The following is a 15,877-nucleotide window of genomic DNA, read 5'->3' on the forward strand; positions in this document are numbered from 1 at the left end:
GGAAGGTGATTGTAAGCTGGTTTGATTCTTCCTTAAATGGCAGAGAAAATCAGTATATAAAAACCAACTCTTCTTCTTCTAGATTGGGAAGGTCTCTGCCGTGATGAGTTTTTACCCTCACTATAAGCACAGCTAACACTTGCTTAATAGGGCCAACACTTTCTTGTTCTCCGTCAAATACTGCAGAGCTGTTTGTTTGGGTTCAGGCATTTCAGATTTCTCCCAAATGACTGCTAGGTGCCCACCATCCAGGTGCCATAAATCAGGGCATCACTGTACATTTACATGAGTGGATCTTAATTTTCTGATGTCTGAAACAGCCCTAAGAGGATTACATATAGCATTATACAGCGTGAGTCCTTTACGCAGAAATAATCAATAGGTGGAAGAAGCTGATTAGAAGACATTCCTTCCAGGCAGCCATTAATTACCAAAGCAAGCTTTCCTTCTTTCCTCAATCTTTAAAGCTGCTGTGGATGGAAAATGAAAACAAACACAGGCAAAGAGAATTTAGCACAAGGTGAGGCGTGTGGAATTGGTATGCATTAGACACTTCCGGAGAATCAGCACACAGCAAATTAACTGGCCATCTCCTGGTGTTCCACTTAGTTTTTTTAATTACAGATGGGGAACAATATTTCCTTCCACAATGATACAAAGCCATTACCATTATGCAAATAGGCCTGACGAAAACAGCAAATATCACCCACCGCACTCTTTTCTCTTCTTATGGCTAGCTTATAATGGAGAAGACAAAATGTCACTGAATTAAAAAAAAACCCCACAAATGTTCTTTCTGCTTTATCTTCTGTGATAAGAAAACCAATATTTCAGCAGAATAGCTCAAAAATGCAATCAACGTGAAGCCAGGGATTCCATCACATTTAGCTCAAGGGAAAACCTTTTCTCCTTGAGTCACTTAATCGGTTGGAAAATCATCCATTTCAAAGGAGTAATTTCTTAACTCCTTTCATCCTAAACATACCTTTTAAAGGGACATTGCCAGATATGATGTTAATTACATTGTGGGGATGTGGCTGAAGAAGAGAATTCTAAGACCACTGAGTGATGAGTTGTGAAGACAGCACTGTTAAAGCAACGTTATGCACATGCTTTGAAATGTACGCATACATGTATCACGTAATCACTGAATTTTTCCTTTCTTTGATGGCATGTTATAGTCTACAGATCTACTGATCACCAGTGGCTCTCAAATATGGACAGAAGGTCAGGGGAAGGACTTCAAACAGTATGATTGTGGCTTGGGGGTTTCATGGGCCCCCCAAATGGAGCAGAATAATAAAATGCGCAACATCTGCATTAACTAGCTAATAAAATGCCCTTGAAACAAGCTCCTTGTCTCTTGGAGAAAAGAGGGTCGATTTAAGTAGCAACATTAAGGTAGCAATTTCCCTATGTCAAGAACGGTTTTGCAGACTTCACGAGATCTTAACATATGCCTGTATAAGAAGCTCGTTGCATTTTAATTCTGGGTTATTAATAGACAGAGGGCATGGTTCATTTTCTAAAAGAGTAGCGTGATTCATAGGCCTTTCGTCCTCATCCCCCAGGCTCAAAGGTGCTGCTCCACACACACAGAGCCTCTGACACCAGCTCCTGATCAGCACTCCCCCCCAACACCCCTTCAAGCATTCGGTTGCGCTCCTCGGAGAGCTGCTAAGGGTCCAAGTAGTCTGGGTTGATCCCAAGGTTGTTTTTTTTTTAAATTAGTTCCTCATACAGCCATTGGAAGACATGCAGTCCTTCCAGAAGGGATGTTTAGCATGGACAATGCTCTGAATCCTAAAAGATCTAGCAAATTGGAATGTTTGCATGGAGCTGCTACAACAGAAAATTGACTGTTTTGCTTTAGGACAGGGGTCGGCAAACTCATTAGTCAAAAGAGCCAAATATCAACAGTACAACGATTGAGATTTCTTTTGAGAGCCAAATTTCTTAAACTTAAACTATATAGGTAGGTACACTGTTTATTAACTTAATAAACTTTACTTAAAGTTTTAAGTCTTAATTAAACTATAGGTACACTGAATAAAACTTGATATCATACTTAATAATGATCTTATTTATTGATAAAAATTAAATTCTAAGTCCCTGCCATTTCCCCCTCCCCGTCCGGAGTCCTCGTCTGGAGGCCTGGTCTACCGCCATAAAAGCCTATTGGTAGACCTGGCCTCCGGCTGAGTCCCATTGGGAGGCCAGGTCTACCCATTGTCTTTCTTGGCAGTAGACCTGGCCTCCGGAGGCCCATAGAAGCCAATTGGTGGACCTGGCCTCTGAAGGGGGACTTTTTCCCCTCCTCGGAGTCCAGGTCTACCGCCAAGAAAGCCAGTGGGTAGACATGGCCTCTGAGGAGGGAAAAAAGTAAGTAAGGTATCCATAAAATTAAATCATGACAATGACTGACAAACACTTAATGTGAACAATCTGAGCAAACTTCTAGATTCACAGATGCAGTAAACACATGAGAACATAAGAAAGGCAATGCTGGATCAGACCAATAAGATAAGGTGTAAAGAACTATTTTGGGTGCAATATGAAACATCAGTTGATATTAGTAGGAAAATAGGAAAGAACTGGATTTAGGTATTTTATTTTCTATTACTTGCCGTTTGCATCTTCTTTAGTTCATTTTCTAAAACAGTTATTTACATCTGCATTTTCCCCCTAGAGAAATGAAGGCATGATAATGCTTTGTTACAATTCACACTCAACATGAAAAAGCTTACTTGCTTAAGTTTCTTTAGGTCTTCATCGAGTTCCAGGTTGTCCAAGATAACAGCAACAAACAAACTCAGCAGAATCTACAAAAGAGTGAAAAAAATATTAATTACTGACAACAAAAGCATTTCCTTACGGATGTCAGTGAGAATTTTGCCAGTGGATTGTGCTGTGTCTCATGCAATGATACACTTAATGCACATTGCATTTTGCAATGTTGAATTTCACTTAGCCTCTAACCTATGCTTGAGATGAATTCTTAAATACAGAACAAAAATTACAGGAGTTCTATACTTCCCCAGGTGAGCTTGTGCGGAAAGCGATCTCCACAGAGTTCCTGTTTCTCCAGTATTTTTTTAGTGCATGCACATGGGCAGATACATACACATGACAGGACATTCCAGCGAAAGGCCATTTTGTGTGAAGGAATTCTTTCACTCCATTCAGTCAACTTGCATATACAGCTTTGTGTAACTTGACAGAACATAGGGAGAGACCCAGGTTCAAATCCCACTCTGTCATGGAAGCTTGCTGGGTAACCATGGGCCAGTCATATACTCTCAGCATAGCCTATCTCGCTGGGTTGTTGTGAGAGTAAAATGGAAGAGAAAAGAACAATGCTAACCCTAACCCCCACCAGGCAAAAAGGCAGGATATCAATGAAGTAAACAAACTATGCTGGTGTAGCATTTGCTTGGGTAGGAAAGGAGAAACATGGCTCCCTTGAGCCCTGTGTGGATTTGTCCAAATACAGAAGGATCATACACTTGTAGTAGCAGTGATATTACATTAAAAGACGTAGAACATGAACTGGGAGCTGCTCATAGGGTTGCTCTTGAGATCAAAATAGAGGGACTGGATGGGGGATGTGTTCTAGCAATGTGAGAGCCAGTGTGGTATAGTGGTTAAGAGCGGTGATTTGGACTCTAATCCGGAGAGCCGGGTTTGATTCCCTACTCCTCCACATGAGCAGCAGACTCTAATCTGGAGAACAGGGTTGGTTTCCCCACTCCTACCCATGACGCCAGCTGGGTGACCTTGGGCTAGTCACAGTTCTCTTCAAGCTCTCTCAGCCCCACCTATCTCACCGGGTGTCTGTTGTGGGGAGGGGAAGGGAAGGTGATCGTAAGCCGGTTTGATTCTTCCTTGTGGTAGAGAAAATTGGCATATAAAAACCAACTCTTCTTCTTCCTCCTCTACTGTGTGCAAGAACTGAATTTCTGAGCGGTAGACTGAATTTCTACCAAGAAATTTCACAGGGGTTTCACATGAAAACATGAAGCTGCCTTCTATTGAATCAGACCCTTGGTCCATCAAAGTCAGTATTGTCTACTCAGACCGGCAGCGGCTCTCCAGGGTCTCAGGCTGAGGTCTTTCACATCATCTACTTGCCTAGTCCCTTTAACTGGAGATGCCGGGGATTGAACCTGGGACCTTCTGCATGCCAAGCAGATGCTCTACCACTGAGCCACAGCCCCTCCCCAGACGTTTGCCATCTTTTTTGCCAGCATCTTCCCATTCAACTGCGGTCCAGGTTTTCAGTCCTACCATATAAGCAGAGCAGGAGCACGGACGATGGCAGTGCTATAACCAGGAACCTGTGACCTTCAGCTGTGTATTCAAAAATTTTCAGAACTGGGCAACCTTCCTTCAAATAAAGAATTCGCTTCAATGCTAGTAAATGGGTTTACATGCACTCAGCAGTAGTAACACCTGTACAAAAATCTGCAAAAATTCATCCCAGGCCTATTTCCAATTGTTTCCTAAGCATAACCATAATTAAAAGCTGATTTTAAAAAAATTAACAAATTTAGCTGTACCTAGTGGTTTAATCTGGGATTAGCTCCAATCGCTTTAGCTGAGAATGACAGGCACACAATGAAGATTTTTACAGAATGTCAAAAACAAATCCAGAGCACTGTCACAAATGAACATTTAAGCCTCAATTTATTATTTGTTTAACTTCCTCCATTCCCTTCTGGATTTTAATAACAGACTTCACTCCTAACACGTTTTTGTTTTGTTTTGTGTTTTTCCCCCAAGCCTAAATTCTGTTCCAGCTTCTGCTGTGAAAGCTATTCATTTCTCTCTGCCTCTTCACAGGCTCCGGTTTCCAAGCACATGGAATTAGCACTTCTGAGCCTTACCCTTCCTTCTCATTCTGATCGCTGGAACTTATCATTTTCTGCAACATTTGCCTGATCCTTTATCCACTTGTCACTGCCTATTCTTAGGGCTTGGTACAGGCAATCATATTTGGGATGGGGGTGGGGAGCAACTCTCCCCATAATACAGTAGGGGAGTTAGTCCCATTCCTTCAACAGTGGCCAGGATCACGGTACAAAAATGGATGAGCGATATGTATATATATCAAATCAGTGGATTATAGATCAAATCAAGCCTGAACTGACCCTAGATGCTAAAATGACTAAACTGAGGCTATCGTACTTTGGTTACCTTATCAGAAGACACTGGAAAAGACAGTCATGCTAGGAAAAGTTGAGGGCAGCAGGAAAAGAGGAAGACCCAACAAGAGATGGATTGACTCAATAAAGGAAGCCACAGCCCTCAATTTGCAAGATCTGAGCAAGGCTGTCAAAGATAGGACATTTTGGAGGACTTTGATTCATAGGGTTGCCACGAGACGGAAGCGACTTGACGGCACTTAACACACACTTCACACATATACATACACACACACACATACAGGTTGAGTATCCCTTATCTGGACGGCTTGGGACTAGAAGTGGTCCATATTTTGGATCTTTCTGTATTTTGGAATATTTTGGAACTTTTGCATATACATAATGAGTAGGGATGCCAGCCTCCAGGTGGGGTCTGGGAACCTCCTGGAATTACAACTCATCTCCAGACTACAGAGATCAGTTCCCTTGGAGAAAATGGATGCTCTGGAAGGTGGAATCGATGGCCTTGTACCCCACTGAGGTCCCTGTCCTCCCCAGGCTCCACCCCCAAATCTCTAGGAGTTTCCCAACCTGGTTCTGTCAACCCTAATAATGAGGTATCTTGGGGATGGGACCCAAATTCATTTATGCTTTATATATGTTTAAATATACACTTTATACACATAGCCAGAATGTAATTTCAAACAATATTTTTAATAATTTTGTGTACACTGAACCATTAGAAAGCAAAGGTGTAACTATCTCACTAGACTTCGGAGAGGCCGGGCAGCGTGGATGTGAGTCAGATCCGTGTGGTCCAGCCTCTCGGAAGTCAGGAGAAGCCGGGCGGAGCAGATCTGTCTGCATGCTGGCTCAAAAGGTTCAGTTTTTGGATCCATCCGGATATTGGATGTCCAGATAGGGAATACTCAACCTTCATCTCTACAGCTGGCATAGTCTTGCAGTGTACGGGGTAGAGAAACTCATTCTTCTTCTTAAGGGGAGATTTATTCCCCAGAGAGGAATAAACAATAAAATAAGGAAGAGATCTCAAAATGGTAGAACATTTCTACTGGGTGCGCGTGTAAAGTGCCATCACATCGCAGCAGCCTTATGGCAACCCCCAGCAAGAGGCTTTCAAGGCAAGTGAGAAGCAGAGTTGATTTGCCATTGCCTTCCTCTGCAGAGTCTTCCTTGGGGGTATCTCTTCCAAGTACTGACTCTGCTTAGCTTCCGAGATCTGAAAAGATGGGGCTATACCACACTGCCTTCCTTTCTTTCTACAGGGTAGACTTGCATTATTTTTTCTATCTGTGCACTTGATTGGGGGTCCCAAATCTTACTGAGCCTATGGGCCTTCTTGGAATTTTGAGGATGTGGAATAGGGGCCACCACAAAATGACTGCCATGAAATGCTGGGGTCAATCACAAAATGTTAGGAAAGTGCAAGTCAAGCAACCACCTATGATAGAGGCAATGGTTTCTTCATGGGTATCCCCTGGTGACACAAAGATCATTCCTCCTGGGCTCTTCTGAAGCACTTCCTGCTCTAGAGAAGTGAAGGAAAGCCAGGACTGGTTCTTTAAATTAGGGAAGAGATGCTTTGTTGAAGAAACAAATGGGCACCTGGAAACCAGCGGGTGCTACACTGGAGACCACTGGACTCCATGAACACTCATGTTAACAACAGATGAGCAGCGTTCATAGTTTCCCAAACTAAAACATCAAAGTAATTCAACATAAGCACTCATACCAAAGACAACTGTGTCCACTCTTTAGTGATGTCATGGACACTATAGGTAGGTACCAATAATAAGCACCCAAACAAATGGATGCCTCTATCATGCTAAAATATAGGTCGTGAAATGTATTGTGATTGATTCCTTTAAAAAATATATATCCTGCCTTTCCACTTGAAAAAGCCCTCAACGCCACTTATAGATACACTAAAACAAGTTCGTAATACCACTTACTAATAAGACAAGATTAACAATGATCACATATACATAAAACAGCAGTTTAAAAACATATAGAAACAGTAAAAACCTAATTGCTATTAAAGGGCATCTAAAAGACAGTAATGCAGGAACTGAGCAAAGTTGTCCTTTTGAGGGAATTCCAGATCAAAATCCCTCTCAATGGTAGCTATCTGCCTCACTGTAGAAGATGAGGAACCTTGAGACCGGCCTCAAGGCTCAAACAGATTATCTCAACCGTCTGGCACCTGATTCTATACCATTCAGCACACTAGAAGCAGGACTTTGAAACGAGCCCCAAAACAGACTGGAACCCCCGAAGACTTTAAAGCATTGACGAAAGATGTCCCCCATGGCAAGTCCCCCATCTGGCTTCCAAATTCTGAACCACATGGAGTTTCTGAATAATTTTCATTGACAGTTTAAATTACAATACATCGCAGTAATCAAAGAGAGACGTTATGCTACCAGACTATGAAAATCTGTGGCAAGATCAATCTCTTTCCAAACAGGGACTCAGCTGGAACGCCAAATGAAAATGGATGCTGTTTCTGAGTTTACAATCAAAGTTGGCTTTAGAGGCACCTCTAACGTGTGAACTTGCTCTCTAACAGGGAATCTAATACAGGCTATAAGCATCACACAAATACAGAAAGACAAAGGGGTCCTCAGCCAATAGCACTATTATTTTGTCTGCTCTGAGTTTCATTTTATTAGCCCTTATCCACTTCATAACAGACTCCAAATTCACATTCATGACATTCACAATTATATCTGGATCAAATTAAAGCATTAAAATTTGGTGTTGATAACGCCTTGTCCCATATCAAAGACAGCCTTTCAAACAGCGACCCCAAGCTATGCTAGACCCTCTCACCATGCCCCCCCTCCAATCTACATCTTATTTGACCAAAGAATGATCCTCCTGGGATGCAGAGTGTGCCTCCAAGAATAAAAGGTCCAGGAAGCAGCAAGAGACGCATGAAAGCATGGCACCTCTGCCATTTTGTCTTCTGCTACTAGGTGGTCCCATCCATCTCTAGCAACATGGAGAACTCTAGATTTCGCATGCATATCTCCTGAAGCACTAAGGGAACCCTTAAAAAACCTGCTCTGCTAGTTGTGTGTGCGTAAAGTGCCGTCAAGTTGCAGTCAACTTATGGCGACCCCTTTTTTTGGGGGGGGGAGGTTCATGGCAAGAGACTAACAGAGGTGGTTTGCCAGTGCCTTCCTCTGCACAGCAACCCTGGTATTCCTTGGTGGTCCCCCATCCAAATACTAACCAGGGCTGACCCTGCTTAGCTTCTGAAATCTGACAAGATCAGGCTAGCCTGGCCAATCCAGGTCAGGGCCTCTGCTAGTTAGGCAAGTGCAAAAGGAAAAAAAAAACCTGTTCATGTTTAGCACACCCTGGAAAGATGTCTATTTATTGTCCAACAAGGAAAAAAATCACAGAGTGATCGAAATCCAACAAAGAGAAGAAAGCAGCCTTAAATAAAACCTTTATTCATACACCACATTAATTGTCAGTTTGTTTGTTCTATTAGTGGGCATGCTGTAACATAATGGCACTTCCCATGTGCTCATTTGGGCATCATACAACAGGAAAGCATTGTAATACATTCTAATTAGCAGTTGGTGTCCTGAAGCTTTTTTATGCGTCAGCCTTCGATTTAATTACAGCTAGAGGGGAGGATGAAATCAAGTGCAGAGTGTCTCTACGTGATAAGTGGAAGATCCTGCTTCACTGTGATCCCTGACCAGGAATACTCCCAGTGGCGGACCTACATTTTTGGGGCCCTGAAGCTTGAACTGTTGTGGGGGCCACTTCGCAACCAGCAACAATAGGGCATCGTCCAACAAGGTCCAAAGGGCCTTGCTGCCCTTGCAAGGACCCTGAGGCCGAAATGGTGGAGAACAGGGGTGGTGGTGGAGTCCTTGAAAATGGCCCGTACAGTGATGAAATAAAATTAAAGAAACTATTAAGCCGTGCACCAACGAAGGATTTGAGGATCCAGCTGCCAAAATGTAGGCTGTGAATAGATTCTGGTGAGCTCAGTGAGCCCTTACAGCTGGGGGTTCGAGCTCTGCAAGCCCCCGAGAAAATGTTGAAATTTGACCAATTACAGGGACATTTTCAGGCCATATGAAATGGGTATTAGAGGATATTATAAAGTCAATATTAAGTACTTCAACCCATTGGCTTATGATACGATCACTAAAAAACTCCATCGATTTTGTTGAGAAATCCACTCATTAAAAAAAGTTGCTTCAGGGGCCCCTCTGGGATTAGGGGCCCTGAAGCTTAAGCTTCATTAGTTTCACACATTCCCCTTGTAATAGCTGCTCATACAGGGAGAACTGGAGCGACTTACCTTTTTAATATGCTCTCAGATAAAGACACTGAGCTTACCTTTAAAATGGCCAAATTTGGATGGCGAATTATGAAGACTAGGCGAGCATGGGTCGAACCTAACGAATGAGTGTTTTTATATTTATATGTGGATTCTAACTGTGTTTTAGTTAAGCTTAAGTTTTTAATAGTTCTCCTATGAATGTACGATTATGTATATAGCTATTATGTATATAATACATAATAAATATATATATTGATGTATATAGCTATTATTTTTTATCATGTAAAAGTTTTTATTGTTGGTCTGGGACCATATTAAACACACTATTCATTAGTTTCACAGTAGATCCGCCTCTGAATACTCCTGGTGGTTAACAACTATAATATTAGCGTATGAGAAGGGGTACGGCTGGCCTTGTTTACAACTTCATTGTTAAGCTGCAACAAACACTGGGCCGCCATATGCCTCAGAACTGAAGTCTAGATCTACATCAGAAAGTTATCAGAGTCTCCCTGATCCAGTAAAAACAACCCATAGATGGAAGCAAACCTTCATGTGCAAAAGTTTCTATCATTTCCCCTTATTAGATTCCTACATCTCGACCCTGAGAGGTTTAAGCAGCTCCAGCTGCTCCATTTGTTTACAGCAGTGGCACTCTCACTCCACAGCTCATAGAGAGCCACAGACACAATTACCATCAACCCAAAGACCCACGTTTACTTCCATCTCTGGCATGAGACCTACACCTCAGGGAGACTGGCCATTCACCTGTTCCTCTGGCAGTGATTGTTTCAAGGTAGCAACCACGAGCCCTACCAGACAAGGAACTTGCCCACATTACTGAAACATTGGACAGGTGCCACATTGGGCAACGGTGCTCAGAACAGCCACAGGTGGTGTGTGAAAGAGCCATATGTGGCTCCTAAGCCTCTGACTATCACTGGTTTATAAAGTTGAGTGTCCACACAAGTCCTTAGCTCAAGTATTAGGGAAATATTTACATTTACTGACACACTTAGGGATGTGGTCAAATAGATTTCCGTTGGAAGCCAGTGTGGTGTAGTGGTTAAGAGGAGTGGACTCTAATCTGGAGAACTGGGTTTGATTCCACACTCCTCAACATGAGTGGGCGGACTCTAATCTGGTGAACTAGGTTGGTTTCCCCACTCCTATACATGAAGCCTGCAGGGTGACCTTGAGCTAGTCAAAGTTCTCTCAGAACTCTCTCAGTCCTATCTACCTCACAAGGTGCCTGTTGTGAGGAGGGGAAGGGAAGGTGATTGTAAACCAGTTTGATCCTCCTTAAAAAGGTAGAGAGAGTAGGCATATAAAAACCAACTCTTCTTCTTCCACGTAGTGTTGCTGCTGTTACAGCTTTTACCAGGGTAAATGATAAAAGACATAGCTCCTCCACCCCAACCCTGGATTTTAGAGGACAGGCAAGAATGCACTTTGTAAATTTGTATGTGTTGGGGGGACTGAATCGCAGACCTACCCTTTTTTACCACTCCCCCAAACAGGTAACCAGAATTACCAAACTACATGCTTAGAGCCAATATCCTTTGTTGACAACATTATATGCATAGCCTCCTGCAGCTGGTGAGACTCTAAAAATCAAGGCCAATGAATAAAGACTGGCAAGTCAGAATAGAACTAGATTTTTTTTATTGGCAAATGGGAATGGAGATGTGAAGAGAGGAGGAAGAAGAAGAGTTGGTTTTTATATGCCATTTCTCTACCACTTAAGGAAGAATCAACCCAGCTTACAATCACCTTCCCTTCCCCTCCCCACAACAGTCACCCTGTGAGGGAGGTGGGGCTGAGAGAGTGTGACTAGCCCAAGGTCACCCAGCTGGCTTCAAGTGGAGGAGTGGGGAAACAAATCCAATTCACCAGATTAGCCTTGGCTGCTCACGTGAAGGAGTGGGGGATCAAACCCGGTTCTCCAGATCAGAGTCCACCGCTCCAAACCACCGCAGTTAATCACTACTCCACACTGGTCTTTGATGGAAGACCATCAAAAAGGAGGGATAAGCTTAGCCATGATGGTTGTTTCTTTCCTACAATTTCCCCCCTTCTCCTTAGCAAGTTTTCCTTTAGCTGGACTCACTTGCAGTTCTGAAGCCTGGCAGGACTCCAATAATTAAATAAATGATATTAAAATTACATAATTTAAAATAGCCTGGGAGGATTTACAGGGGAGAATTGGTTATAGAGAATAGTTAAGATCTCTCTCCCACCTGCTGATTCTTCCTGGCAAGTTTCTCTCCCTTGCACTAGTATAACAAGGTTAATATGGCATTAGGAAATGTGCTAATGGAACCTCATGAGAAATATTTTGAGAACGTGAACAACAGAATATTGACGAGAAATGTTTATCAGATATAGTGTGCAACTTACCAGAGTAGCAAAAAGGTGATAAAGTATGAAGTAAATAGCAACAACAGGTGCCCACATATGCCCTACAGCATTAAGGGTTTGATCCATGACATCTACCCATCCTTCCTGAGTAAGAATCTGGAACATTGACATAAATGCCTAAAAGAGAAAACAATCAAACACACAGCACAATTAGATATGTTATAGTGAAACCAGTGAGTAACATACAATTAGTATTTGCGGTGGTGACAACTCTGTTGGCCAAAATAACGATGGCCCTTGGATGTTGTGAAACTACAAGTCTCTGTTATACTCTTTAAAGCCTTCAATTTCTATCAAATTCTGATTATTTTGCAGGGGAGCTATTCTGATGCTTTTAAAAAAATTACATCATTTGTATTCACTCTCCCAGAGTCCACCCTGATTTTATGTTCAGCTAATCTAGGACTGAAAGGAAGAACTGTCTGAGTCTCTCTGCAAAACCAAAAGAGCAACACTGCCCTGGAGAAGTACAGTTAAATCCTGAATGTCATCTTTAAGAGCTTTCATCTTTCTAGCAGAGCTAGATTCGCTATTAGTAGCACCTCAGAGACCAACAAGATGTTCGGGGCATCAACATTCGAGAGTCAAAGGTCCCTTCACCAAATATCTGATGTGTCAAAGGTCCCTTTGTCAGGTACTTGATGAAGGGAGCTGTGACTCTCAAAAGCTCATACCCCCAAAATCTTGTCAGTCTCATAGATGCTACTGGACTCAAATCTAGCTCTTCTGCTGCAGACCAACATGGCTAAACTCTGAAACCATCTTTCTTGCAATGACTCAAAACTTTCCAAGATTCTTCTGTACAACCAAAGGAGAAGGGAAGGCTTCAAAACCGAGCTGCCAGATTAACTCTCCCTGTCATACCACACATGGTACAGAATAAAACCTAAAGTCTAATCCAGGAGTTTTTATCTTAGCTTCATCTGGAGTGACAAACTACAGTGAAACTCAGTCACGTCAAGCCTGGTTTCTCATCCAAAAATAAATTCTGAGTCAGGAAGATCCAAAATCTTTTTTTTTAAAGGCATCATCTTCCATTTTCTTTATGGATAACGTTGACTAAAAGACCAAACTATAATGCGAAGGTTCCAGTTGGGGGAAGGCTACTTTGGGTCAGAGCTATGCCAGTCATGAAGGGGAGACTCTCTACACTCATGCTGTTTGAGTAATCAAAACTGACCCTCCCCTTCTCAGGCTATTAGGTGCACTCGAGAAAAAAGACAAAAAAGTGTGTGTGTTTTATCTTATTTACCTTAACAACAGCCTGCACCTCAGTTCCGATCAAGGAAGAGTACAGGATGAAATGTTAACCCCTCCCCTCCCACAGAACTGCAGACCCAGTTCGTATTGGGGAGGCCCTGTGAAAGCTTTTTGAGCCTGAACTACACATTGGAGAGACCACGTATGACATCTGCCTCAGCAGCACTCAAAATAGTTTTCCATAATCCAGAGAGATGTTTTTGCACAGTCATGAGAACACAGAAGCACAACAACAGTCCTGCTAGATCAGATCAGTGGTCCTGTTTCACATGGTGGCCAACCAATTGCTTTGGAGGGCCAACAAACTGGACACAAGAGGCCAAGGCTTCCCTTGTGATTAGGGTTGCTAGGTCCCTCTTCGCCACTGGCAGGAAGTTTTTGGGGCGCAGCCTGAGGAGGGCAGGGTTTGGGGAGGGGAGGGACGTCAATGCCATAGAGTCCAATTGCCAGAGGGGCCATTTTCTCCAGGTGAACTGATCTCTGTCGGCTGGAGATCAGTTATAATAGCATAAAGGATAAAACATGATTAGGGGTTTATTGGCTTCGTTTTGAAATTGCATTTTCCTTTCGTTTGCCTTCTGGTAACTTTCCCCAGGTTAGCAGTAGTGGATTCTAGTGTGCTGGAGGAATCACTGTTTTCTCCTTCTCACCTTTCCCCCCACTAACCAAGCCAGGTTACATAAATGTTTCCCTCGGCTGCAGTTGGTGGAAGAAAATGGGGTTACATGTGGTACCTGAAGTTGGTTTAATTTTTTTCTCAGGACTTCTACTGTATGTATCTCAACTGCTTAAAAAATCAGCCAAAAGGAAACTTTCACCTCTTAAGTACTTTCTTTGCAGAAAATAAATGGTTCAAATGTTCTTTGGTTCCTCGCTTATGTTTAGAAGGAATCAACTTACTTTGAAACAAAAGCGAGATCACCTTTTCATTTTGATGAAAACTATCCACTTAAAACATTCTTCATTCTAATGGTATCCCAATAGAATTTAAATCTTTCCTATTATTAACGTTCTCTGATTGGAAAGCACCAGATTTAAAAATAATAATAAGACAGTGTATAGCGGGTTTAAGTTCAGCAAGTAGCAATCTTTCCTTCAGAGCAAGATATTTTTAGTTGAAAGTACACTTTCCACCATTTATGCTAAAATGAATCTGAAATGCAGCTATCTAGCTGACAGAGCCAACAGCTGTGAAAATGAGTCCTGGAGATGTATGCAAATGGAAGGTTTTGGAATTAATTCATCTTGTATGGGGAAAAAACACCACATAAATTTCTTTGATTTAAAAAAAATATCTTCAGTATTACTTTTCTGATGTTGGTAGTCAAATAGAGTCTTCATCCTCAACTATGTGACATAAATCAGCACATGTTGAAATACATGGAAGAAATCTAATATTTTTGTTCCACCAGTTAAACAAATGTTTTTGCAAAATTCACTGAGGGTAAATACAAAAGAAAGGCTGATCATAGGCATATGAATGGGGCTTGCTTTGCAGTACTCCATGATTGCTCTTGCTCCATCCTTAATTACTCTCCCATTCTGATGCTATGAAGATGTTAGTTCTACCTGTCCCTCTATGCACTGTGGTAGCATTTTGCTACCACTTCTTGCTTCTTCATTAACAGATATGCATGGTTCTATGAGAGGCTAAAACCAACTCCTATTGTGTATCGTTTAAATTATCTACGCACATTGTCTATGTTTGTTGTTTACTTAACTGGATTTGCTTTTTTAAAAATGGTGTTTTGCACATGTATGTACCACTTTCCTAAAATGAAAAAAAGAAAGAAAAAAATCCCTCCCAAGATTCACTTGGGTTTTTTTTTTCATTTATGTATAAAGGGAGGAAAAAACTACTTCTTGGAAACTGCGGACACCTTCCAAGATATGTAAACAACACCTGGTATTGTGAAATCTGATAACTATGAAGTAAAAGCAGGGAAGGGAAGACTCACTGGAAAAGACAATAATGATAGGAAAAGTTGAAGGAAGCAGGAAAAATGGAAGACCCAGCATGAGATGGATTGACTCAAAAAAGGAAGTCACAGCATTCAGTTTGACCTGAGCAAGGCTGTTAATAATAGGACATTTTAGAGGTCAATTCATAGGGTCACCCCAAGTCATGGCTTGACTGAGAAGACAAAAAAAGAACAACCATGGAACACTACTGATCAGGAAAATAATTTCACTGACCACAGACTACCTACACAGTAATACAGGACTGCAACTATAAAGGCTCCAGTGAATGTGACTGAAAAATAATTATACTATTTCCTCTGAAGTGGAAGGTAGGCAGGCTACAGGACAGCATTTTTAGTTATACAGATGATCAATCAAGCAACTTTAATTCCACCTTTCAGAGAGCTCAGGACAGCATACGTGGTTTTCTCCCATTTTATACTCACAACAACGTTTGTTGGGAAGTAGGTTAGGCTAAGAGACAGCGACTGACCCAAGACCACCTTGACAGAATGGGAAGGCAGGATACTCCCCGCTGCTGCCTTCTTCTTTAAAACGAACAGTATTGTCTCCACTATGGGGCTCACACTTATTCTGAGGACATCCTCCACCCCCATTTTGAAAACGACCTTTCCCAGAAAGCGCCAACAAAACAATTAGATGTGAATTAAAAGGTAAAAGTAGTCCCCTGTGCAAGCACTGACCCATGAGGTGACGTCACATCCCGACATTTACTAGGCAGACTTTGTTTATGGGG

At 42.1% G+C, this 15,877-nt stretch overlaps 1 protein-coding gene across 2 annotated transcripts in view; it reads right to left on the reverse strand.

Moving 5' to 3' along the window:
• Positions 1-15,877, reverse strand: part of NALCN (sodium leak channel, non-selective) — a 257,201-nt gene that overhangs the window by 89,131 nt on the left and 152,193 nt on the right. For both annotated transcript variants that reach the window (XM_056862109.1, XM_056862108.1), the window contains 2 exons: positions 11,878-12,015; positions 2,748-2,822 (listed from right to left, as the gene is read on the reverse strand). In XM_056862109.1, coding sequence (XP_056718087.1) covers positions 2,748-2,822; positions 11,878-12,015 — 213 coding nt within the window. The remainder of the gene's footprint in view (positions 1-2,747; positions 2,823-11,877; positions 12,016-15,877) is intronic.

The sequence above is a fragment of the Euleptes europaea genome, chromosome 16 (genome assembly GCF_029931775.1).
Source record: "Euleptes europaea isolate rEulEur1 chromosome 16, rEulEur1.hap1, whole genome shotgun sequence".
Taxonomy (NCBI): Eukaryota; Metazoa; Chordata; class Lepidosauria; order Squamata; family Sphaerodactylidae; genus Euleptes; species Euleptes europaea.